We start from the raw sequence: 25,245 nt of genomic DNA, 5'->3' as shown, positions 1-25,245 counted from the left end.
AGGTACCACTCTCTGTGCTAAGTGAATGATTTAGTCCCTGCTCTCAAAAAGCTCTGTAGTCTTACAATGAGATGTGATATGCATTGTCATAGAATTGTATATAAGCCAGCAGCAGTGGCATAGGGGACAAACGGACTACACCTTAAAGGGAGAGGAGAAGCTTTTTAGTAGAGTCACCACTTGAATGATTGAGTCTTGAAAGCTATGAAAGTATTCCCCCAGGAGAAGGGGAGAATAGCATCTTTGGAACGAGTCTTCCCAATACAGATAGTCTATCCATGAAGCCACATCACTATCCTTCAGACATTCTGATTTCCCAGAACTAACACAGAAAACAAAGGATACCTTGAAGACAGTCTATCTATAAGCTCTCCAACCGAGGAGCTGGTGTGATGCACATGAGGGCTCCTGAGTCATCACCCTGGGGAGCAGGATTTGAAGTGAGAGAAATGCATTTGATTTACCAAGATCTTGCTCCAAAATTACAGCCTTGGATAACCTTTGTCCCTGCTAAATTCTCTTGATCAGGTGGCTGGATGCATAAGGGACCTACAGCCCTGGGCTATAGGAGAAGTAGGTATTTGAAGTGTGCTGGTAGCTTGTGAAAGGATGATATTAAAGCCAGGAGGAGAGTAAAAGCAGGAGGCTCTTTGAGGGATGCTTTTTCCTCATCTTGCCAACTTCAATAGACACATTGACTCATTATTGTTAAAAACACCTTCGGAGACAGAGGGGCAGCATCAGGTGCTGGGGTTGAGGGTGGAGGGGGCGCTGAGACTGTTTTAGTTCACCTGAAGGCATCAGAAGTAAACTGACCAGTTTCTCTTGGACTGCCTAGACCGTCTCTCTGAGGAGTCAACAATCAAATAGGGATGAGAGAAAGATTCATAGGTGGAAAATATGGGATTAGGTGAGGGCCAAAAGGAGGAGCTGGTCCTATGGTCACAACAGTGCCATTAACCCTACGAGATTCCCAAATGGGAATGAATTCCAACAAAAATGGACGGGAAAGGCTGCTTGGGAACTAGGGGCAGTAAGAACAACATTATAGAATGAATTTGAAAGCTGCCCTTTAGGGACAAAGCCAGCATGCAGCAGGTTTGGGAGTGACTAGGAAGGAGTAGAGATGGTAAGTTTTTAGCCTGCTCTTTCAAGATTCCTGATGGTGAAAGGAAGGTAAGTTATAAGGCAGCATGGAGAGGCAAGTACAGGGTCAAAGATAGTTTTGATTTGTTTTTTCCTAGGAATCGAGAAGAAGTATTTTCTGCCAAAGACAAGGGAGAAGTGGGCAGGGCAGAGTTGAAAGAAGAAACAGAGGAACAAGAGGAGGTGGAAGAGGATTGGGTCAGGAGGACAGGATACTGGGATAGCCTTGGCCAAGAGAAAGGATCCTGGCCCATGAAACAGAAGGAAGTTGAAAAATGATGGCTATGAACAGTTACACTTTGTGGTGAAGGGGAGGGAAGACGAGGGATTCATCTATTTGTGGCTATTTTCTTTCAATGAAGTAGGCAGTGACAATAGTTGAGAGGGATGTAAGTCTGGGGACAAATGGAAAGGTGTGAAAGAGCTGCTACAGAGAATGGGAGAGGAAAGAATGCAGGGACGAGGCCAGGGATCCCCAAGCACTGCTGCCAGCCCTCAGAACCACCAACGGCTGTGCTGCTCTGGAGGATCCACAACCTGGCAGCAAATGACCCTGGTATAATGCCGCTTTGTTAAACCCTGCTGGGAAAGAGGCCTGAAGACCTCTCCAAGGAGCTGGCAGACAGGAGTCACAGGTGCTAGAGGTCAGAGATGACAAAATTCTACTTCCTAAATTATAATGGGGAATATGATGGGTGGGCATGTTGAGTGCATTGGCTAAAAACGGGAGTTACCTATAGGAAATTACGGACAGCTAAAAGCCTTGAGTAACCATACCCACTGTCATTCTCCTCGTGGTCTTAAAAAATCTCTCTGCCCAGAATCCAAGGTTGGGCACATGGCTCTCAAGTAACCAGAGGCTGTTAGTTGTGGTCGAGGTCATCATAACACTAACTAACACTAACATAACTAACACTTATGGTGCATTTTCTAAGCACTTTACATATATTGAATTATTTATCCATATTTTATAGTCAAGGAAATTGAACTCCAGGGAGGTTAAATCAATTGTCCAAGGTCACATGGAGCTTGATATGAACCCAGGGAGTTGGATCCAGGATTTGTGCTCTAAGCCAGCAGGAACAGCTTTCACAGAAGCTGCTGCCTACTTCTCTAGCTTTCACTGCAGTCCGACTTGAAGGCAAGGCAAGTCAATATCTGTAGCTGGGATCCCTGTGTGTCTATTTGTCATTGCAGCTCTTCTGGCCCAAGCGGCCAACCTACTGGACCAACCATTTGAGCACCAGATGACACAGAATAAAGTCTCACATTAGCAGCTTGAGTTAATTTCACATTCTACTGCAGAACCCAAGCCAATTGCATGGAGGATCCATGGTGATTCTATTTTCTCTGTGACTTTGGGTTGCAATTTGGCTTAAACACTGAGAGTGCTAGAAGCCAGCAGTAGTGTGAAGATGCTGACAGTGCTGGGATTTCTGTTCCTGAGAAAATAAACTCCAGCTCGGAGGGCATGGGTGGGCCCCACAGACCCTGCCTGGAACTATTTTTAGAGACTCTTTCCCGACCATGTGGGTTGGATCCACTGATCTCAAAGCAGGGCAGGGGTGAGCTGTTTGTGAGTTAGTCAGGAACCAAACAGCTGAGAGGCAAAGACCCTCTGGATGTTTGTGACAGAAGATTACCTTGTCCCTGGGCTTTGTCTGTTGGGGAAGGAGCTGGAGGACCAGCCCTGGTCAGCCTTCACTCTTAGCCACAGCCAAGCTGGCCAGAACCAGCAGCCACAGGAGCCTCTGGTTACTCACGGTGGACCAGGTCACAGCTGCCTCTTCTAGATATTTGGTTTGAGACCTTGACCTAGAACATGGAAAGGGGCCTAGAGGTGAAGGAATGAATGGCCTGAGATGCATTGCTAGGAGAAAACCAAACTGGTCCCACCTGTTCCTTTTCAATTTTCCCTTCCTGTAATGGCCAGTAGCAGTTAACATTCACTGAATGTTCCCTGTGTGTGTGGTACTACACTAAGCATTTTACATACATCGTCTTACTTGATCCTCACAAAACCTATATGTGGCAGGCACCATTATTCCTTATTTTACAGACGAAGAAGTCCAGGGTTTGAGGTAATCTACCTAAGATCACATAGCTAGTAAGTGCGGCAAAACCAAGATTCCAACCCTGGCCTTATCTCAAACTGCATGTTCTTAATTATAATAGCACATAGTATCCAATCTCCCAAAGGCCACAGAACAAGGTCTCTTTTCTGTGCAAATGCTTCCCCTCTAGCTCTGTGCCTCCTTGGCTATAGGCATCGCCCTCATTGCCCCCAAATTCAAAGACTCTGTCTTGCTCTGAGGCATTGCCCTCTTGGACCAGTCAAAGGGTAAAGGCTCCTGGCCTGTGTGCCAGGTCACACCTCATCCAGCCACCTCTTCTTCTAGAACCACCCCTGCCCGGGAAAATGAAGGAGACAGTGATTCCACTTTCACAAGCCTGGGCTGAGAGAAACCTGCTCTCTAGGCCACCTCGGCTTGAGGAAGCATTTGAGAAGGGGTGGGTGAGCGGGGCGGACAGGAAATCCTGAAGACCCAGGCTGCAGGAGCCCACTACAGAGATGATGACTGAGGGAAAAGAGGGCCTTGATGGAGTCAGCTGAGTGGGTGGGAATTAGGGAGAAGGAGGACATTGGGGAATAAGCTGAGAAAAGGGAGGGGGTATACTTGGGAGGTCAAAGTAGATATAAATGAGTAAACGATGAAATTAAACAGCTAAGTGTTCAGGGGGTTGCAAAAGGTCTCAAAGGCCAGCAGGCGGAAGAGCCTGGGTTTTCTCTTCCAGACTAAGGGCAGGGGCTGGGGACTTATGATCAGGGTCGCAAGAGAAAAGGGATTTCTTTTTTGAAGAAGATTTTAAAAAGAAGAATCTGGCAGGAGTGTTTCGGGCAGAGAATAGGAAAGATTCTGATTATACTGCCTAGGACATATCTGATACTTTGTGCTTTGTTTTCTTTTAATGCTCCTTAAAATTCTAAAAGTAGAAGAAAAATATTTGTTTTGCTATGACTCATCCTCGGGGTGGGGGTGGGGGGGGGGGTCTGAAGTCTCCTTGCTCAGAGCTTCCCTTCGCAGACTTCCAACTGTCCAAAGGAGCCAGAGCTCACAGCCTGGGTCTTGGGACAGAAAGAGCCTTCTTACATTGCATCACAGGCAGAGTCAGTCCCCGCACAGACAGAACTTCTGCACAAGGTACAGAGTTACATTTGCCCCAGTGGCTGGGACACGGCACAAACGATCCCAGGCACATCTCAGCTGGAAGACCACCTCGTTAAAAAGCTTCATTTTGGATACAGGAAAATTAAGACTAAGTGATGGGAAACGCAGTTCTTACCTATATCCCCCCAGTATCTCCTCAATGAAACTTTTTAAACGCTTAAGATGATGGATGGAAACTTCTGCCAGAACGTCTGGTCACCTCAGCGTGCTGTCTCGGAGCTGCGATGCCCCATTCCAAAGCTGAGCAGGGGCTGAGCACAGACAGGATTTCTGCTGGGTTCTAAACCAATAATTGCCTACCTATTTGGCAGAAGATATGAGGAAAGAGAACTGGACTGGGAGAGAGAGAACAGGTTCAAGATCAGGCTGCACCGCTAATAGCTGTAAGACTAATAACCATGAGCTTCTTAGCCTCTCCCGGGCTTTGTTAAAGGAGGAGTTTGTGCTAGTTGATCCTGACAAGCCCTCAACCTCTCTACCTTTGTTCAGCTGCCTCACTTTTTACAACACAGCTTCCCATACACCACATCACAGCTACAGTAATTTTCTTAAAATACAAATTGGATCTCCCAACATATCCCATGTCACTTCCCTGCTACAAGTCCCCCTTATACAAACCACATTCCCAGAAACCCTTTACCACAGCCTTTGCTGTCCTGTGTGATCTGGCATCCGCCTGCGTCTCCCCTCCGTCACTGAGCTCAGCCACACTGGCATTCTCTTAGTCTTGAAACTGCGTGGCTCCCTGTTGCTTTAGGACCTTTGCACATACTATCCCCTTTGTCTGGAATGTTCTTCACCTCACTCACTCCTACTTCTCTTTCAGATTTCAGTCAAGTGTTACTTCCTCAAAGAATGCTCCCTGACCGCTCCTTCTCAATCTTCAATAGCCCTCGTGGGCCTTCCGTTGTTCCTCTCTGCACTTAGCAATTTGTAATTTCGAGTCTATTTACTGGGACTGTTTAACCTTCATCTCCTGCAATAGATGGGAGATGCCCAAGAGCAGACACTGGTTCTACTTTGCTCACCACTGGACACCTAGTACCCAGAACTCAATAAATACTTGCTGAATGAGCGCTGCACAGGGCACACACAAAAGCCAGCAGGCCCAGTGTTTGGTTATCGCGGTTGGGGACGTCCAGAGCTGGACACTTCCTGTCTCTCTTGTTCTTCCCCAGTTACAATGTCAAACCTCTTATCTGTCAGCTGCTTGTGCCCTTCCTGCCTCTGAAAAACATTCAGCCTCAGTGTGAAAATAGATGGAGACCCATCAGAGCCAGTTTAAAGACGGTCACAGAAGAGGAAGGAGCCTGAGTTCTGTGGGTACAGATGCTACTCCAGAGCCCAACATGCTTTCATCGCTCGCTCACACCACACGCTCATGCTCATCCCCTAAAGAAGGGGCACGAGGAACTTGCAACCTAAACCCCCGGCCTCAGAGCCTTCAGAAGAGAACTCCCCGAGAGCCTTCCCCTGGAGACAGAAGCTCTTTCAGCTGACAGCCAACCACTGTCCACACTGGATAACATCAGGACAGAGAATCAGCTCAACAACTTCTGAATTCAGTGCATTTGAATGGCAGCAGCTTCCTCTCTGTGTCCTCAAATTGAAAAGCAGGGGACACCTTGTTCTGGTCACGGTGCTTGGAGCCTCCAACGGTTTAAGTGCCAAAGCTAAAATAACTAACTTTCCTCACTCCATTCTTGCCTTTCTGTACAGAGGCTCATTCAGCAGAATATCAGAGGAGAAACAAAGACAGCTGACTGTTTTCTCCCCAGTGTCTATAATTAGATTCTCATGGAGAACTTGGCCACAACAGGGCTTTGCCGGACAAATACCTCCCCCCACGTCACCTCCCCACAAAGTATCTCACCCCTCACTCATCTCCACGGAGACCCAGACAAAGCAGCCAGTCACTTACCCTCTTCAGCCACGCAAAATGCTTGTAAACGTCAATGTCCCCATCCATGCTGGGCACCCATTTCAGCAGTTAGATTCCTTGGTTGAAAAAGCCCTTTTTCTGGCTCGAGACCAAACTCTCTCCTCTTCCTTGCCTCTGCCCCCTCCCCCTCAGAACGTCAAGCTGTGTTCAAATTTCCCCACTTCCCTGGCCTGCGTCCTTCAGCCTTTCCCTAAACAGTTTCAGATACACAGCAGCTCAGACCAGCCTGTGCTGCTCCAGTATCCTCCCCCACCGCCCCCACAGGCACACACGGGCACCAGCTCTGGGATTCAGAGTCTGCGGAGCAATCAGACCCAGCAAAAAGGTAGGAAAAAAAGAGACTTGGACAGGAGTTGTAAACACACCACACACACACACACACACACACAGGAACATTCTTTTCGGTGATAATACCAGAGGCTGCCAGAGGGAAACAGTCTTGAAGAAAATTCCTTGTCTGGCTTCCCCTTTCTGGAGTGGCTGGAACTCATTACCAAGAGACCCCGATTTCCTGTCTCTGCTCCATTCTGCATTTACTCACAGGCTCCCAGCTGCTCTCAGTTTATTTGGGACTGGGGAGAAGACTAAAAATAAGCGCTGCTCTTGGAGGAGCCGCTGGTTCCCACACACAGCCTGACCCCCACCCCGAAGCCCACGCCTACCCCTTTTCCAGGCCGGCGTCAGGCTGTGCCCTGAGGAAAGCCTGTTGTTTCCAAAACGGAACAGACTCGGAACCAGCTCCAGTCTGGGTTCTTGTCACTGCTGGGGGTTTGTCGTCCTTGGCGCTGGTGGCATTATCCCCAGAGACAGACTGCCGCAACCTCGGAGACCTCTGCCACTCGCCCACAAGGGGGAGTCTGGCTCAGAGCTGCTGTAAGCCACCACCACAGGGCTTCCTGGGGCCGCACTCTGTGCCGAGATGGGGTACAGCTTCTATCAAGTCCCAGACCTGCCTCGCTGGCTGTCCCCTACTCCAGACCAGCTGCTTCACAAGCCAGGAAGAGGGAAAGGGTACGGCCACTTCATGTGTGTGTGTCCCTGAGACTTAAGGAGAGCTCCAAGCAGGAGCCTTGGGAAGGCAGTAGCTGGCAGACAGGGAGCTGTGTCTGTTTTCCTTTTGGCAGGTCACATGCGGGCTTTCCAGGGTGGCCTCACCAGCACTTCCCAGATGCTGCCCCCTACCTCTTTTGTGAGCTCCCCTAAAAACAGTGTTTCTCCCTTGCCCAGCCCTTAACATGCGGCCTTTGGCTATGAGTGATTATGAAAGCGATCTTTGATGTGGGCGCAGTGGGAACTGTGGTTACATGCAAGGGTTCTGAGCTCTGCTGCCATAAATGACTTGCAGACGCACATCTTGTGATTGTGTGGGCCTTCCCAGTGCCCTTGGGGGTCACCAGGAACTCCCAGCCTGAAGAGAAGGCTGTCAGCATACCCCTCGGCAAGGCATCAACATCTACCACCATGGCCCAGAAGCATGGCCGGCCGAGACAGCAGAAACACGTCTGGCAGCACAGTCCCTGACAGGCTGGCCTGGCTAGCCCACAGAGATCACAGAGGCAGCAGGAGGAGAGCTCCGGCTAACAGCTGGCATGAAAGGAGGAGTAAATTCCCAGAGACACACCCAGATCAGAGGCCAGAAAGGAACCGCAAGCTCTGCTGCACATGCCCTGAGCTCTAGACCCTTCTTCCCACCTCTGGCCCAGCTCCACCCAGCCAGGGTTCCCTCCCCAGAACTATGATAGGATATGTTCACGGAGAATACCTCTGAGGTTGCAGGAGTAGGTGGGCCTTTTTAGTTTCTTCTGTCTAAAAGCCTGGGAAAGTCAAATGAAGAATTCATTCGGTCAATACACATTTGCCCAACATCCAAGGCAAATGAAACTGACTTCCTGCCCCAGGCAAACAAAGAATTACCACGTGGTATGTGGTAAAGGTGTTTCTGGGGCTCCAGGGAGAAGAGGCAGGAGAGCTGACTTGGGAGCTGGACTGGGAGAGGTGGGGCACAGTCCCAGCCACTGCTCCCCTTGGAGGGGGCTCAGTACCCTCTGGTAGGTTCCAGTGCTAGAGAAGGAAAGAGGTGACAAGGCATCAACATGGCTGCTTCTCAGCCTTGCTAACTCCTACCTGCCCATGGGGAGCAGCTCAGGGGCAGACCCTCCTCTTATTCCTCCCCAGCACCCACGTTCCTCTCCACTTCGCCCCCTCCCTGTTGTACTGAACCACAGCTGTTTCCATGTCTGTCCTCTGCACCAGACTGGAGGACTGCGTCTGAGCCCTGATTCACTGCCCTAACTTCCATGCCTAGCACAATTCTTGGCACATAGTAAGAACTTAAACATTCTCTGAATGAAAGAATGAGGCTCAAATGGTAAGACTGGCAAGACAAGACCAAAATTCTACTTGGAGAAAATGAGTCTTGAAGGCCTGTTTCCCCAGAGTAAAGATGCTCGACTCAAAGAGGAAAGGACAAGGCCAGTTTCATCTATTAGCTCAACTCCTGCAGGACGACTGGGCAGGAGAGGGAGGAGAGGAGGGAGAGAGGAAGGAGGGAGGGAGGAATCTGGCCAAGTTGCAGCCAAATTCTTGACATATTTTTATAGTATCCTCAAGTAGCAATTCTTACCTCAGCCCTTTTTTTAAAAAAATACCAAAGTACATTTTATTTATATTGTAATTCAACTCAAAAATCCACAAAATAACACTCCAAAAGACCCAGGAGCAGGGCATGTGTGAGTGGCTGGTGGGCTAAGTGAGACGCGACAGAGACAGGAGCAACAGGCATCTTTTCACTCGCTAACCCCCAGGGGGCAGCTGGCCCAGGCAGCTCCATCACCATGCTGGCGAGGCAAACTGATGACTATGCCACCCCACTCAGAAGGTCAGCCAGCCAGGGGCACCTCACAGTGGTCCACAGATGGGCTTCAGGGGATCATATAGGCCTCTGAATATGTTCATAAAATATATACAAAGTACTATTTGTATGTATAAAATCGCTATTTCTCTCAGCAAGTTTTCATCAGATTATCAAAATGATCCATAACTCCCAAAAGATTGGAAGCCTGGGTTTTATCTGGCCTAAGCAGTTTCTCTGAAAGGTTTAGGCTGCCCTTATTAAGGCAGAGGGTCGGGGGGTTCCTGCCTCCATCATACCGCTCCCGTAAGGTAGAGTCTCAGGGATTCCCCGGATCCATTGCTGAAGAGAGAAGTCCCCAAGAACCACACAGGGTAGACAACCAGGGATCATTACAGCCACTCTGACAGCCCTCGGGGCCTACCCCAAAGCAGCCCACTCACCGGCAACCAGACATAAGTCATTACTATCTGGAATATGAGGCAGCCAGCTGAGGGCAAAGGGCAGGAGACTGGGAGACTCAGCATTTGGGGGGTCAAAATGCAGCTAAGAGGCCACAATGGGAGAGTTTGGACAGGGGAAGTCATGCAGCTTGCCCTCCTCCTCATCCCAGGGCCTAGAAGGGAAACCCAGGAGAGTCACCCACCTGGCTGGAATCCCATGTATGTGTGGGAATGACTGGGAGTGGGGTTCCCAAGCAAAAAGGGTTTTGCTCCTCTTGCTGGCTGCCAGGATCAGCAGCATCTAATAGGGCCAAACTGTGGACTGAGAGGTGTCTGGTGGGTCACATGCCATTCTACCAACCTATCACCTGCATCCTGAGCCCTGGCCTCTGAGCCACAGTGAAAAGAGCCAGGACACCCCTGGTAAGTGAGATATAGGCTTGTGTCCTTCAGTAGCTGCACTGTGCAGTGGGTCTGCCTCTGGGCGCGGAGCTGGGAAGGGAAGAGCCCAGCCTGAGGACACTGCTACTCTGGGCTGGCAAGCAAGACCCACTTGTGAAAAGGCATCCTGGCCCCCACAGCCCAAGTCCCCATGGTGCACAAGCACAAGAACCCACCTCCAAAATGGGCTAGAACAAGAGTCAGCAGACTTGCCCTGTAAAGGCCTCAATGGCAAATGTTTTACGCTTTGTGGGCCACATGGTCTCTGTCATACTCTCAACTCTGCAAAAGCAGCCACACCCAACACGTAAACCAATGAGCGTGACTGTGTTCCAGTAACACTTTATTTGTGGACACTGAAATTAGAATTTTATATCATTTTCACATCACACAATATTCTTCTTGTGATTTCTTATCAATCATTGATAAACATAAAAATCATTCTTAGCTCATGGAGCATAAGAAATAGGCAGCGGGCCAAACACAGCCCATAGATTGCTGACCCCTGGGTTAGGACAATGCTTCCCCATCTATAATGAATCTCCTGGGCTGGAAGGCACTCTTGTAAAAATGCAGATTCTGACCCAGCAGGTTGGGAATGGAGCCTGAAATTGGGCATCACTAATAAGATCCCTGGTGATGCTCATTCTGCTGGTCTCAGGACCACATTTGAGTAGTAAGAGGTTGGGAAACCACTTTCAGAAGTTTCTTGAAGCACAAGGGTACTGAGCAAGTTTGCCTGGAAGCACGAATCCTCTGGAGCCTGCCTACCTACTAGCGGGTGCCTGAAAGGGCAGAAGGCTCCTGGTGGTGTGGCTCTGGCAGGCCTTCGTTGCGGGTGGAGAGTGGGTGGGTGTCTACATGCTCAGACCTCAAGTTATGCTAACCTGGCAACATCACCCCCATGTCCCCTGGGCCTGAGCAGGAAATTTAGTGGGGAAGGATTTATTTGCTCATTCACCAGTGTTTGCACATACTTGGTCATTTATAAACATTGGTTCTTAGGGACTGAAATAGTCTCAAGTCAGGTCTGAAAGGAGCCAGATCTCTAGATCTTAGTAGGGTACAATTTACTGTGGGGGGTGGGGGAAAGCCAAAATCCAGGAAAATTAAAACTGCTAAGTTTACAGTAGCTAAATGCCCCCAATCTTGGATGCTGTGTCAGGAAAAATGTATTCAAAATCTCCCAAAGTACAGGAGGCTTCTCTAGGGCAGGGCCCGGCAGCTAGGGGTGGGGGTTGGGGGGTCAAGAAACGCCTCCTGGAAGGAGGGAGCCGTCCTAATATCATCCCTCGAAAGGCACTAGAATTAAGGGGTTGGGGGAGGTCTTCTCACCTTTAACAACAGTACACCAGGCCTTGCTCCCAGAACCAGCCCTCAGCCCTCTGGTCTTCCTCCCTGACCAGAAACAGTGGGGCCTCCAGGCCTAGCCTTTGTCCAGTGGGTTCCAAGAAAAATGGGAAAGAACTCTCTTTGCCAGCTGACCCAGGTATACTGTCTAGCAGCTTCACTAGTGGGAGGTGTTTATGTCATCTTTCCAATTAAATTAAATAAAGCTATTTTTCTCCTGTAAAGCCCATACCTTCTCCCTTGGGATTTAGACTTCCCAGAATTTGTCCCTGGCTCCCACCTAGTGGCTTCTTCCAGTACTGCACAGACACAAAGAACCCCACCCAGCCCCAGCCCCACCCAGGGCGTGAGTCCATCTGGAGGGAAGCACAGGAAGGAAAGCTCTGACACCTAAGACATTCTGAGCTCTCATTCCTGTTCACACCTATAGGGAGAGGGTGAAAAACACTGGAAATTGGCTCATATAGGCTCAATTTTTTTTTCTTGAAAAATAAGCACCAAATTTCCCCTTCTCTCTTCTAACATCCAGAGAAAAACATTTTCCTATAAATCCCTTTCTGTAACTTTTCAAAAGGAATATGTTCAACATGCACATATCCTGCCCTGTCTTTTGTTCCAGGTCCTGGGTGGAGAATGGAGATCCAGAGACGAATCACATGGCAAGAGAAACTCAAGCTCACAGTTTATAATTCATAAAACAGCTTTCTCTCCCCACCTTTTTTGCAACTCCTCTGGCTTTTCAATATGGTAAACAGATTTGCTTCTTTGGCCAGAGTGAAAGCGTGGAGGCTGAATCTGGCAGGAACACAGGTACTTTGTCTGAGGAGCTGGGAGCTGAAGAAGCCGCCATATGTGACAAGGTGCTTGAACTGATGAGGGGAGTGGCCGTGGGCCGCCTGGGCCTGGGTCTCTTTCTTTGTTTCTTAAGAGACTAGTTAAGAAGGTAACTTAGGTCACCTGAACCTATGGAGGATGTCAGAGATGAGCATATATCCTAGATGGGGCCTCATCTCCCAGCCCAGCCAGGCCCAGCAGAGGCTGCCCATTGAGGACATCCTGTTCCACTGCTCCTGCGATGTCGGCCTCCACTGAACCCTGACACAGGCAGCTGCACCTAGAGAGGCTCCCTAACCTGTCTCCACTTTGGAAACCTAAAGGTCTAGACTGAGGAAGGCAGAGGCTGGTGCCTACCAGGAGGGTGCTCAAAATAGCCCCTACACAAATGACAGGACTGGAATGCTTGGCCAGCTCTTGCAGACAGATTGTCAAACCAGCTGTCATTTCCAGTAAGAAAATTGAGTCCCAGAGGAGGGAAGAAGAGGTTCACCCAAAGCCACACATACCAGTGGCAGAGCGCTGGCCTTTTAACTCATTCCTACCTCCCACACTGCCTCACCCCGGCTCAGTGCACTTCCATCCGCCCAGGCACAATGACCAGGACACCTGCAACCTCGCAGAGAAAAGCACGGGTTCCTGCTGGGTGGCCAAGGCTGCTCCATGAGCCCAACTTCCAAACAGAGGCCCAGAGTGCAGCCCCTCTGCAGGTTCTCTGCTAACCCCTCTCCTACCCTGGAGCCTGGGCTCTGCCCTGACTTGCCCTCACGCTGCTGCTGCTGAGTTTGCCTGCCTTGCCTTGGACTTCATCCTGAGCCCCTGAAGCCTCAGGTCCTCACCAAGGAGCCCCCTGACCCACATCCAAAGCTACTAAATAGCAGGACAGACTGGCGCCTTGTAGGAGGTGAGGGGTCTATGTGTGAGACCATTAGAGAAGCACCGAGAGCTGCTCCATCTGGAGACTCTGCTGGCTCTGGTATCTTTTGGGCATCGCCCAGAGACCTGCATCACTGGGTCCACTCCCCCTCACTAGCTGGCTGTCCCCAACCCTGCAGGGCCCACTGGAAGCTGGCAGACTAGCCACTCTATGGGCTTCACCCTCCAGCTCAGCCATGGATGTACCCAACCGGCATCCACTCAGCCAAGCCAAGCAGGAGTGGAGGAGCAGTGACACCACTTCCAGGCCAAGAAAAAGCCCCACTCAAGGGACAGCCAGATTCCTGGAAGTGGTCAAAGTGCCACCAGCCCCTTCTTGTCTGTCAGGGCCACTGATGAGCATCTTTCTCCTTTCCAGCCTTCAGGACCATCTGGTGGGATTCAGGGGTTCTTGACCAGAAACTGCTACTCTCTCCTTGAGGGCATCATTCCACACTTCACCAGAGGTCTAGGAGGCAGCCACAGGGAGGGAGGGGAAGGAGGCTGCCACTTTCTGGAACTTGGCTCCATTCCTATCACAGGAGAGATGCCTCAGCCATCCAGCCTGGGCCTCAGCTCCATCCGCTATGAGTACTGATCCTGAGCTTGGCCCTGACTGCCAAACATGAAAGCACCAAATTTTCATCCCGCGGGTCACACTGTTCTGCTGTACCACAGCAGAGGACAGCCTCACTGATGCTTCTCTGCAGGCAAGGCCCCAGTCTGCCTTGAACTCCAGGAAACTTTCCCTATACAAGAACCTCATCTAGAGTTCCCTGGTGCTCCACCAGACCTTCTGGGGATGGGCCCAGAATTCAAGTAAGATACTGCTCCTAGAACAAGGAAATTGAGGCTCCTTGTTGCTTTCCTCAGAGAAGCCCCAGAGGGTGTCCTCAGCTCAGAGAGACCCACACATATCCTTCCAGGCCTGGAGCCCACCTTTCCCCATTCTCCTGGTGGCCAAGGAAGGCAGGACCCCGTTTTAGGCCCAGAGCCCTGGAAATTCACTCACAACCTAGTGCCACTGAATCCTGGGCAGGTCTCCTCTACTTGGTCTACAGGATGAGTTTGGTCTGTTTATAACTATCTCTAGGCAGAGTCCTTGCTGCTGCCAACCATTCTGTGCCCAGCCTTGCCAGCACCCAGGAGAGAAGAAACTAGACCCACTGTAAAGGAACACAGCTGCCTACAGTCTTTCTGACTATGATGCACTAGGAACCAGGAACTCCCTCTCCATTTAAGACCTAAAGATGAGGGTTCAGAACTAGCCTGACTGCTAGTTGTTCTATTCTAACACCAACCTCTCCCCGACACCCACCGCTGCCTCTCCAGCAGCCCGTGTGTGTGTGTGTGTGTGTGTGTGTGTGTGAGTGTGTGTGTGTGCGTGTGTGTCTACCACAGATGCCAGCACCTGTGCCTGAAGAACTAAAGTCCTTGATGAACGGCAACAGGAGAGGATTCTGTTTCGTACCAACGATCCTCCCCTCTCACCACAGCTGACTGGCCTTTGGGTGGACACCTGACCTGAGGGCAGCTGATACATAGCTGTGCATAAATCAAAAGTCTTTAATTTCTGTTTCTTTGCACTTAACATTTCTTCATAGGCCTGGAGGGCTTAGCTCAAAAATTATGAGCTAGGTGAATCAGATTCTCTCCTTCAGGAATTTGAGTTAACACACACACACAAGGAGAAAACACAAAAAGAATTTGTCAGTCAACAAGAATCAAACCTCAAGGACATGTGGCAGTTGCTCTGAGTTATCTTCCTAAGGGTAATTCATTTCCCCCACTTCATCATGGGTCCTTCCTGACAGAGGCCACCTCCCATTATGGTGAATAAAAGTGCCAATACTGGTTTCCCAGCCTCCCTTGCACCTAGGGTATGCACATGCGAACAAATGCTGACCACTGGGACCATACGAGAAGTTGGCTGGAGGATTTTGAGAAAGATTTTCCTTCCTAAGGAAAGAAAACCAACATGTCCTACCTCTGTACATGGTTGTATCTGTGCAAGGACACGTTGCCTGGAGCTCCAGTAGCCATCTTGCAACTATTAGGTGACACACCTAGGGAAAAACCAATCCCCTGAGGATGGTGGGGCAGAAAGATGGGACGAGCCAGAGCCCTTGAGGTCATCCCAGAGCCACTGATTTAACCCTGGGACCCCACCCCCCACCATCCTCTGGATATCTTGTTAGCAACATATAAACCTCCTATTGTTTGTTACTTTACTGGAGAAAAAATCTGACAGATATGTCACAAGGCAGAGTTGGACCATGTCAGACCAATGTATGACATAGCAGTAACTCTGAGGTATATGGCAAAGCCAGTGTCTATAGAGGAGAATAGCGCAAACACATGAGGGATACACAGGTATTTTGAATGAAAAAGCACAGGACTGCCTGCCTCATCCCTCAAGCTCTCTTACTAGTGTCAGTTCCAACTCTAAGCCACCTGGCTTATTTTTTAAGTAATTCAAGTGAGTCTCAGTGGTTCAAAGAAGTGCTCCTCAAACTTTTTATTGTGCATATGAATCACCTATAGAAGGCTCAGTGGGTGAAGGGTGGGGGGGGGGGGTCCATATTTTTCATTTTTTCAAATTTTATTTTTTAAACAAGCTACCAAGGGATGCCAAAGCTGCTGGTAGACTATAATGTGAGTAGCAAGGGATTCTAACTAAAAGTCCCAATCTAAAGCCAATCTAAAAAATACCAGTCGGTTTGTTCACTGCTCTGGATTCTATTTCCATACAGATAAGACCTCCTAAGGAATGTGAGTGCACCCAGATTGTAAAACGACTTCAGGTCTGCAAGACCCAAAATACACACAGACTTCTCTGTCCAGAATCAAAACCTTAACTTCCAGCCCTGGGATCCTGGAATGTTTATATGAACTTTTGACCCCTCAAAAGTACACCAGGCATAGGTTGCTGATGGCCATAATTACTCTAAAAGATTCATGAATGCAACAAACTGTTGGGAAAATCTCTCCCAAGGAAGGCATTCTCCTAATCATTGTAAATAGCCCCCAAACAGACCTGCAAATCTGAAGGCAAGCTGTTTTCTGCAATGCGTCTTGCAAAAACCAACAACCAAGTTGACTGCCTTTGGATCAAAAATATTTTTTAAGAATCTTTTTCCAGTAAATTATAAAAGTTAGATCCATATTTCAAGCCACACACTAAAAATTCTTGCAGATGAATTCGAGTTAACCATGAGATACAAAATCAAACAATAAACCTACTGGAGGAAGTTACAGCTGAATATTATTTGATCTGAGGTTGGGAAAGGCCTCTCTAGAGATGAAAGAAAAAGAAGAAACCCAGACAAAAAAGACTGATAGAGCTCATTATAATCCTTTCAAAGTCCCTATCTCAAGAAGCACCATAAACAACATTTTAAAACAAAGTGAGGAAAACAAATGCCACAAATAAAGCAAAGGGCTAATTTAAATATATATTAAAAAGCACTACAATCCTAATAGAAAAAAATTACAGAATATGAATAACCCAGGGTGGGGTAGGCAGACCCAAGGAACCCACAGTGATCTCTGAGGTGTATGGGGAGAAAATGTTAGAACTATTTTTTAACCTGTCCTTTAAAAGTCTCTATTTGGGACTATGGTTTGTAATTTACATATATGAGGACAATACTGTGTATGTGAATATATATATAGGGAGGATGAATTTTTTTTCAGATAGGGGTATGAGATCAAAAGTTTAGAGATCATGGGGCTGGCCCCGTGGCCGAGTTGTTAAGTTCACGCACTCCGCAGCAGGCGGCCCAGTGTTTCGTTAGTTCGAATCCTGGGCGCGGACATGGCACTGCTCATCAGACCACGCTGAGGCAGCGTCCCACATGCCACAACTAGAAGAACCCACACCGAAGAATACACAACTATGTACCGGGGGGCTTTGGGGAGAAAAAGGAAAAAATAAAATCTTTAAAAAAAAAAAAAATTTTAGAGATCATACTGAAGAATAAGTACTAATAAACTGATGAAAAAAAATGTTTAACATTCCTACTAAACAAGGAAATACAAAAATGATAAAAAGAAAACATTTTTCCTATGGAATTAGTTAAGCTGGTTTTTTGGTTCTTTTGGTAAAGAAGATTCACCCTGAGCTAGCATACGCTGCCAATTTTTCTCTTTTGTTTCCCTTGAGGAAGATTAGCCCTGAGCTAACATCTGTGCCAATCTTCCTCTATTTTATATCAGGGTGCCGCCACAGCACAGCTGATAAGAAGAGTAGGTCTGTGCCTGGGATTCGAACCCTCGAACCCAGGCCACTGAAGCATAGCGTGCAGAATCTTAACCACTAGGCCACAGGGCCAGCCCCCAGTAAAGCTGTTTTTTTTAATCTTAGTGATTGTTGTTGATCACAATGTACCTCAAACCCTGCCAGTGAAAATATAAACGAGTAAAATCTTTCTGAAAAGTGGTTTGGAAAAAAATGTATCAAAAGGCTTAAAGAGATTAATACTTTTGGATTAGATTTGCCAGATTTATCAACCGCGTCAGACATACTTATAAAAATTATTCATTACTTATCTAAAACTCAATTTAACTGAGCATCTTGTATTCTGTCTGTTAATCCTACTTTAACTCTATAATTCTATTTTTAGGACTTTATTCTAAGGACATATCTAGAGATAAAGACAAATTTCTGGACAAAGACATTCTCTGCAGTAATGCCATATATTAGTGAAAGATTAAAAATAACTTAAATGTCAGTATTAAAGAAATGGTCACATAAACCCAGGCACATCCACACAAAGTAAAAGCCCATAGTCATTGTAAACTATACAGAGAAGAATAAAAGTGAGCCGTTTTCTGTACTTTGGGCAGATTGGGCTTTTGTTGGGGAATATACTTCAGTGAATCTCTTGGTTCTGTGATGGTAAGGTCCTGGGCAGAGGTGAGAGAAGGCATTTAAATTAAGAAGGTGTTAAACTGCTCTGCAGCCTGATAAAAGGTTCAGGGAACAGTGGAGAAGGCTCTGTCTGGGAGTTTCCAAGGGGCCCCAGGCACATGGTGACAGGCCAGCCCAGGACAGAGACAGTCAACAAGTGACTCTCAGAAAGGGATTACGGCTGATGGACATCAGGAGTGTGACATCCGGTATCCAATATTGGGTTTTAAGTTTTGTTTATTGCATTGGAATATTCCTCATATAAGTTCACCATCCTTTACCTGCAATTCTGACACACAAAAAAGCTCTAAAAACCAAAAGTTTTCTTTTTTCGTTTTATTAAAAAATAATGTCGGTGTCTAACTTATTTGGCAGCAAAACCTGACTTGAACTGGCAGGAGAATATTTATAGTCTTTATCTCACTTCATGCAAATATTCATAAGTTTTGCTGAAAAAAATGTTAATGTGTCTCCTACCCTGTAGCTGTTAGAGAAGGTATATATTATATGATACACATGCACTGTCTCACCTCCCTAAAGTTTAGTAAGTTCTGAGTTCTAAAACCCATCTGGACCCAATGGTTTCAGATTGAGGGACTATGGACCTGTAATTTTCTTGAGGCTTCATAAAATTTTCTTTAAACACTGCAGCCTGAGTCAGTAGAGTGAGCAGGAATGGAAGGAGGGATCAGCGTCCCTGCCTGGGGTAAAGTGGGCTGTAGAAAGCTGCAGCTGGCCAGAGAGGTGGGCAAAGAAGGTCAGAGATGATTGGAGAGAGGCCAGGATCAGCATCGTAAAGCTGGAAGTACAGTAACAGCTAGAGAGTTCCTGATGGAACGCGAGGGAGGCAAAGAGGAACTCTCTGCTGTGGGAAAGAGAAAGAGAAAACTAAACTACTGAGGTGACCCCCCACTGCAACTCCCAATCATGCTTAAAAGTGAGCAGAAGGGCAGATGAGGACTCAGTCTGTTATCAGCACAAGTCTGAGAGGACCACCAAGGGCTGTCTTCACCGGGGAAGAGATGAGGAGCAGGTTTTCAAGCCTAAACTACCAGACCCACCTGAGACCCATCCAGCAACCTTCTCCACCATCCTCTCTGGGCAGCATCTGGTTCTATTAGTTTCCCAGTGCTGCCTTAACAAATTACCACAACCTTAGTGGCTTATAACAACACAAATGTACTATCTTACAGTTTTGCATTCCACTTTAGAGACACGAAGCATTTCTAGAGCAAGGAGGTCTAAAGAGTAGGTGCAGCAGTAAAGGAATGAATGAGGTGACAAGGTTCTAGTTTGTTCTAGTTTGTTGTAACAAACAAGGAGTAGGGGGTACAGCCAAGCTCCAATTATAAATTTTATATATATATATATATATATATATAACTCCAATGTTGTATGTTATACATATAATCCTGGGGGAAAAATCTTCATATTTGCTCTTCTGTGGCCCAGAATTTCCCCTTCTCAGGAGAGAATGACTGGGCGCACAGGCGGGCTGACTGTGTAGTTTAAGTTGCTGGACTGGGCTCCACCCTCCTGCTGGGAAAGACCACTAGTGGGGGTTGGCCAAAGCAGGATGGGAGGCCAGAAAAGGCTAGAAGGTGCGCCCGTGAAGTAACAGCCCCAGGCAGCAGTGGCATTCCATAGGATCCATGATTACATTCCCCAGTGGTTCCCCAAACAGGCCATGGGCCTACTTACCAAGCTGTCCTCGAACCACTCCTTTATGTAGGCAGCTGTGGGGCCTGGGATCTGGCTTAGGAGGGATGCTCTCTCCTGAGGATGGTCCAGCATCTCCAGGGCCAGCCTCAAGTCCTCGACGAGATGGAGCACTGGGAAGGGGTTCATGTAGGAGGCCGGGGAGGCCAGTCCAGGCTCACAGGTACCATCGCTAATATCTGCACCTGTTTTAGTGCCTGGAACAAGAGAGATGCAGGAACCTCATGAGAAGGGTGGATGCCATGGGCAAGGAACTGGTGAACAACAAAGGTAATGAAAGAAGAGGGGGAAAGGATGGATTAGAAGACCACCTCTGTCTCAGCAGAATCACTTACAAAGTGAACTTTGCAGAACTCATCTTTAATCCTGGGCTGGGCATGATAGGAAGAGACCTGTCAGAGGTGGATAACTGTGCCCATTGGAACTGATATATGGAAGCTCCCACCCTCACACAACTGAGAAAATATAGCCAGGCCTCACCCGTGACCAAAAACACGCTAGCTAAAACAATGAGATGCCATTCTTCAGCTTTTGGATTAATAAACCTGCTTTCTTTTAAGTTAATGTGGTGGACCGTCTGCACAGATGGCCACCAAAACTTCCTCCCATCTTTCTATGTGCATTCCATTCCTCTCATCATGGGGTGGTTCCGGATTCTGGGCTAGCCTAGAGACGCTCTGGTCAACAGAATGCAGTGGAGGTGACACCGTGCCAGTTCTGGTGACGGTCTAGTGAATTGGAATCTGTCTGGATCCTCCCAGCTGGAAGATCTCTATATTCCCTTTAGCCTGTATTAATTACTATGTACAGCCTCATCGCCTCTACCCATTATGGGCTGTGAAGTCTCTGCAGGCAGAGTCCCGGTCACAGTCAGCCGAGTTCTGAGCATCATGCCCCTTGCCCAGATGTTGAGGGGGAATCTGACTGAATGTCTGCACATATGCTTGGATGAAGAGCTAAGAGGAAGAGTGCTCAGATTGCCTCAGAGATCTGGGATATTGGGGCAGCTCTTTCTAATTTGATATGTTCCAAATAGGACTCTTTTTGCCTTTCTAAACCCCACCCCTACTTCTTAAAAAAAGTCTTCTTTGCATAAGTACAGTAATATATTTTTCAAACCAAAACTGGGGCAACACAGTCTGACAAAGGATTTCTGTGCCTCTTTCAGCAATTAGAAACATTTTAGAAAATATGGTTTAGCCGGTGGAATTTCTAGGGCATCTGGTTTGTTTATAAGGCAAACAGGATAAAATATTTGAAATCAGGCCACTGCTGGAAAATGTGGGCTGTAGGGCCACCACATCCATGGTTACCCTGCCGGCCTGCCATCTAATTCCCAGTCCCTCCATTCTTCTAAGAGCCAATTTCCTACTTGCCACGGCAGTCTTTGGAATGAGAGACCCACACAGAAGGAAACAATTACAGTTTGATTGCTGGTTTGCTTTCTGAAAGTGGAGGATAGAGGGAATCATGGCTCACAACCCACAAACAAGTCCGTGACTCTAGGGAGCTAGGAAACTGCCCGATGACCCATACTTTGATGTGTGCTCAGCAATTCTGGCTCCTACAAATCCAATTTAGGATTGACTAGGAAGGGCCACAGCCAAATTGCAGGGAAGAAAATAGACAGAAGCAGAGCAAGACTCCCAATCTCCAAATAATGGCTGAGCAATCTTTCTCCATCCTGGACACATTCCAATACACACACACACACACACACACACATTTATAAATGTAGGATAAGTCAGGCCAGGGGTAGATGGAAAGACTGAGATTTTCACTAACTTTTTATCGCTCTGTGGCCTTGGACAAGTCTCTTCCTTTCTTTGGGCCCCTCCCAGACCTAAAGCCTTGAGATTCTTCCCTACCGTTCAAATGGTGTGTGTATGTGTGTACATGTGTATGAGTGCATGTGTATCTGTGCCTATTTTTACATGCAATGTGTGTATACATAAAAGACTTTAATTTCTATTTCTTTGCAATTTATATCAACACAGGTTCAAAAAACGGTCCAGAATGGTGAAACTCCTAAGGCCCAGCATTAGCAAAGGCAAAAATTGCCCAGAAGACTCAATTCCACATTCCACACACATTCCCTGTAGATGATTAGCTTCTGTGGAAAAATTACAAGTTGTTCAGTATAGTAAAGGAGGGAAGGCTCATAGCTCACTCAATCAGGAAAGCCTGCCAGTACAACTTGTAGATCAGAGTGTGAATGGCGCCCCCTGGGATTGTGCAACTTAGCAGTCCTGGGTACTACAGACAGAAATTATAGGCCTTCTCAGTGATGAACTTAAATATACAAATCCTAAGCATGAATTTACAAAACCAAATCCCACAGTGCGTAAAAAAGGTAACACACTGTGACCACCTCCCTTGGGAAATGACAGATCAAAGAGCCCCAAACAGGGAATAAAAAATAAAGTAATGATATATCAGAGCAACAAAGAACATACAGAGAACTACGCCCCAAACAACTAGAGATGGCAAGTCGTGTTCAAGCACACATAAAGCATTTTTTCAAAACTGACGCCTGAGGAGGCCATACAGGACGTCTCAACAAAAATCAAGAATTGTGGGGCCTGCCTGGTGGCAGAGCAGTTAAATGTGCACTTTCTGCTTCGGCAGCCCAGGGTTCGCCAGTTCGGATCCCGGGTGTGGACATGGCATTGCTTGGCAAAGCCATGCTGAGGTAGGCATCCCATGTATAAAGTAAAGGAAGATGGGCATAGATGTTACCTCAGGGCCGGTCTTCCTCAGCAAAAAGAGGAAGATTGGCAGTAGCTAGCTCAGGGCCAATCTTCCTCAAAAAAAAAAAAATCAAGAATTGTTATTGGGGGTACTATTCCTGTCTCCATATTTCCGTGAGAGGGGAGGGTGGTTTCCACCTGCCTCCTCTCACTCAATTTTTCCCCAGTGGAGGAAGGCCTCTTCTGATGACAGAGCTGAAAGAAGGGATTTTCTCCGGAGCTGCCTGTCCCTGGATGCAAGCATTGTCCTCCAAGGAAGCTTTCTGAGACCAGCTCTGCCTCAGCAAGGTGGAACTCTGTAGTTTGGGATTAAGTTCCATTTTGGGTGTAAGTGTGTGTGTAGGATGGGTGGTATATTCAAGATCCTGATTGTGGCTTCAGGTGACGCTAACTTTCCTAATCAGCAGAACTAATGATAAAGCTGATATTTTAGTCTCCTTCTGTCTGACCCTTTTGTTCCTCAAGTGGTTTAAAACTAAGGAGGGGAATAAAGGGATGCTATATATTGATTATTGTGGTAAACAGAATAATGACACCTCACTACAAAGAGGTCCACATCCTAAACCTGGAATCTATGAATGTGTTATCTTACATGGCAAAAGGGCTTTATAGATGTGATTAAGGTTAAGAATTTTGAGATGAGGAGGTTATCCTGGGTTACTAATCACATGAACTCTTAAGAAGAGGAAAGCAGAGGACTTGCTCAGAGAGACGTGACGTGAGGACTTGACCTGCCATTGCTGACTTTGAAGATGGAGGAAGGGGACTGTGAGCCCAGGAAGGTGACAGCATTATAGCAGCAATAGGGCAGGCAGTGGCAGAGTAGCTGTACAGAGAAAACCCTCCAAGAATACCCAAAAATACAAACACACGCATACACACTTTTTTAAGCAACTGAACTGAAAGAAATCTTCAGAGCACAGAACTTCAGGGCTAAGAGAGCATTGGGCTGGTGTTTGCCCTGTAGGCCACTGCCGATTCTGATGGCCTAATGCCTGGCCTGCAGTGGGCCACTTGAGGGGGACAGGAGACAAAGCTTAAGGCCTGAGCAAAGAGAGAGATCAGGTGGAGACGTCTGCATAAAGGCAGGATGCAAAATGGCCATACTCTCAGTAAACTAGAAAAACCCACCCCATAGAAGGACACTTGGCCTTGAATCTGGGATAGGAACCCACAAACAATTCTACGTTTTAAAACAATAAAAGAGAGGTGAGGGAAGCACAGAAAGAGTGAGACAAGTAGAAATCAAAAAATAAAATAGTTGACGAATGGTCAGATAAATTAATCATCAAAAATGTATACAGACTAAACTGGCCAGTTAAAAGACAGATATTGTCAAATTAGTTAAAAAGTAAAAGTGTATCTATATTCCACTGGCAAAAGATACACCTGAAGCAAAGGTACATTGAAAAGTTGGGAGAAAAAGGATGGAAGATGATAATATCAAGAAAATAATAACCAAAAGAAAGTTGGATCAGACAGATTAACATTAAGGCAGAATACTCTTTAAAGCAAAAAGCATTGCTAGAGATGATGAGGGTTATTATATGATGATAAAAGCATTCACCAGGAAGATATAATTCTAAAAGCATATCATCTAATAAAAAATACAGCTTCAAAAATATAGAGCAAAACAGCTAGAATTATAAGGAGACAAAATCCAATATCTAGTAGAATAATTTTAACATACATTTCTAAGAAACTAAGATCAAGCAGACAAAAAAAATCAGTAATGATAGATAAGATGCAAAAAAGCTAGAGATGATGAACAAATATAGAACATTGTACCTGACAACTGGAAAAAAGCACATACCTTCTGAGAACACACGGAACATCAGTAAATACTGACAATGTTGTAGTCGAGGCCATAAAGCAAGTATCAATAAATTCCAAAGAATAAGTATCAGAGACCTCTTCAACCACAACACAATTAAGTTAGCAGTCAACTTAAAATATACGTTGTTGATAGTTTTTTCAGTTTGGGTTTTGAAAGAGAACAGATACATTCAAGTAAGTAGAGAAGAAAATGATAAAGAACAGATGTTCAAATAAGTTAAATAGATACATAATGCATATTTATCTATATACACTGTGATGGTTAATTTTATGTGTCAACTTGGCTAGGCCATGGTACCCAGTAGTCAAACATTATTCTTGATGTTTCTGTGAAGGTATTTTTTAGATAAGATTAACATTTAAATCAGTAGACTTTGAGAAAAGCGGATTGCCCTCCATAATGTAGGTGGGCCTCATCTAATCAGTGCGAGGCCTTAATAGAAAAAGACAGATCTCGCTGGAAGAAGAGGGAATTCTGCCACCAGATTCCTTTGGACATGAACTGCAACAGTGGCTCTTCTCTAGATCTCCAGCCTGCCAGCCTACCCTCTCTATACTTCAGACTTGCCAGCTCCCGTCATCACATGAGCCAATTGCTTAAAACCCATCAGTCAGTCCCTCTCTCAGAGCTCTACGTGTGAGTGCATTCATACAAACACACACACACCCTTATTGGTTCTGTTTCTCTGGAAAATCCAGAGTACTACATACACATATTTATCTATTTACAGAATAAATAATATACACAAACACACAACGGAGACTGACCAGCAAAGGCAAAAGCCAGTTCTTTGGAAATAATGATAAAAAAGATAATCTCTTGCAAGATTGATCCAAAAATAGAAGTCATGGTTAAGCCGTATTAGGAATAAAAAC

The 25,245-nt window shown here is 46.8% G+C and overlaps 1 protein-coding gene across 44 annotated transcripts in view; it reads right to left on the bottom strand.

Moving 5' to 3' along the window:
• Positions 1–25,245, bottom strand: part of PPFIBP2 (PPFIA binding protein 2) — a 146,187-nt gene that overhangs the window by 82,414 nt on the left and 38,528 nt on the right. For 25 of the 44 annotated variants that reach the window (XR_011541597.1, XR_011541598.1, XR_011541596.1 and 22 more), the window contains exon 3: positions 19,766–19,980. The exons of 5 other annotated variants lie outside the window; for them this stretch is intronic. Coding sequence is in view for 26 of the 39 variants with exons in the window: in XM_070626189.1 (XP_070482290.1) it covers positions 19,766–19,980 (215 nt within the window). In the remaining 13 variants the exon portion in view is untranslated. 14 more of the 44 variants (XM_070626212.1, XM_070626196.1, XM_070626198.1 and 11 more) reach the window with 10 other exon arrangements.

The sequence above is a fragment of the Equus przewalskii genome, chromosome 6 (genome assembly GCF_037783145.1).
Source record: "Equus przewalskii isolate Varuska chromosome 6, EquPr2, whole genome shotgun sequence".
Taxonomy (NCBI): domain Eukaryota; kingdom Metazoa; phylum Chordata; class Mammalia; order Perissodactyla; family Equidae; genus Equus; species Equus przewalskii.
The sequence above is the reverse complement of the archived record's forward strand: the minus strand, read 5'-3'. Positions and strand labels throughout refer to the sequence as shown.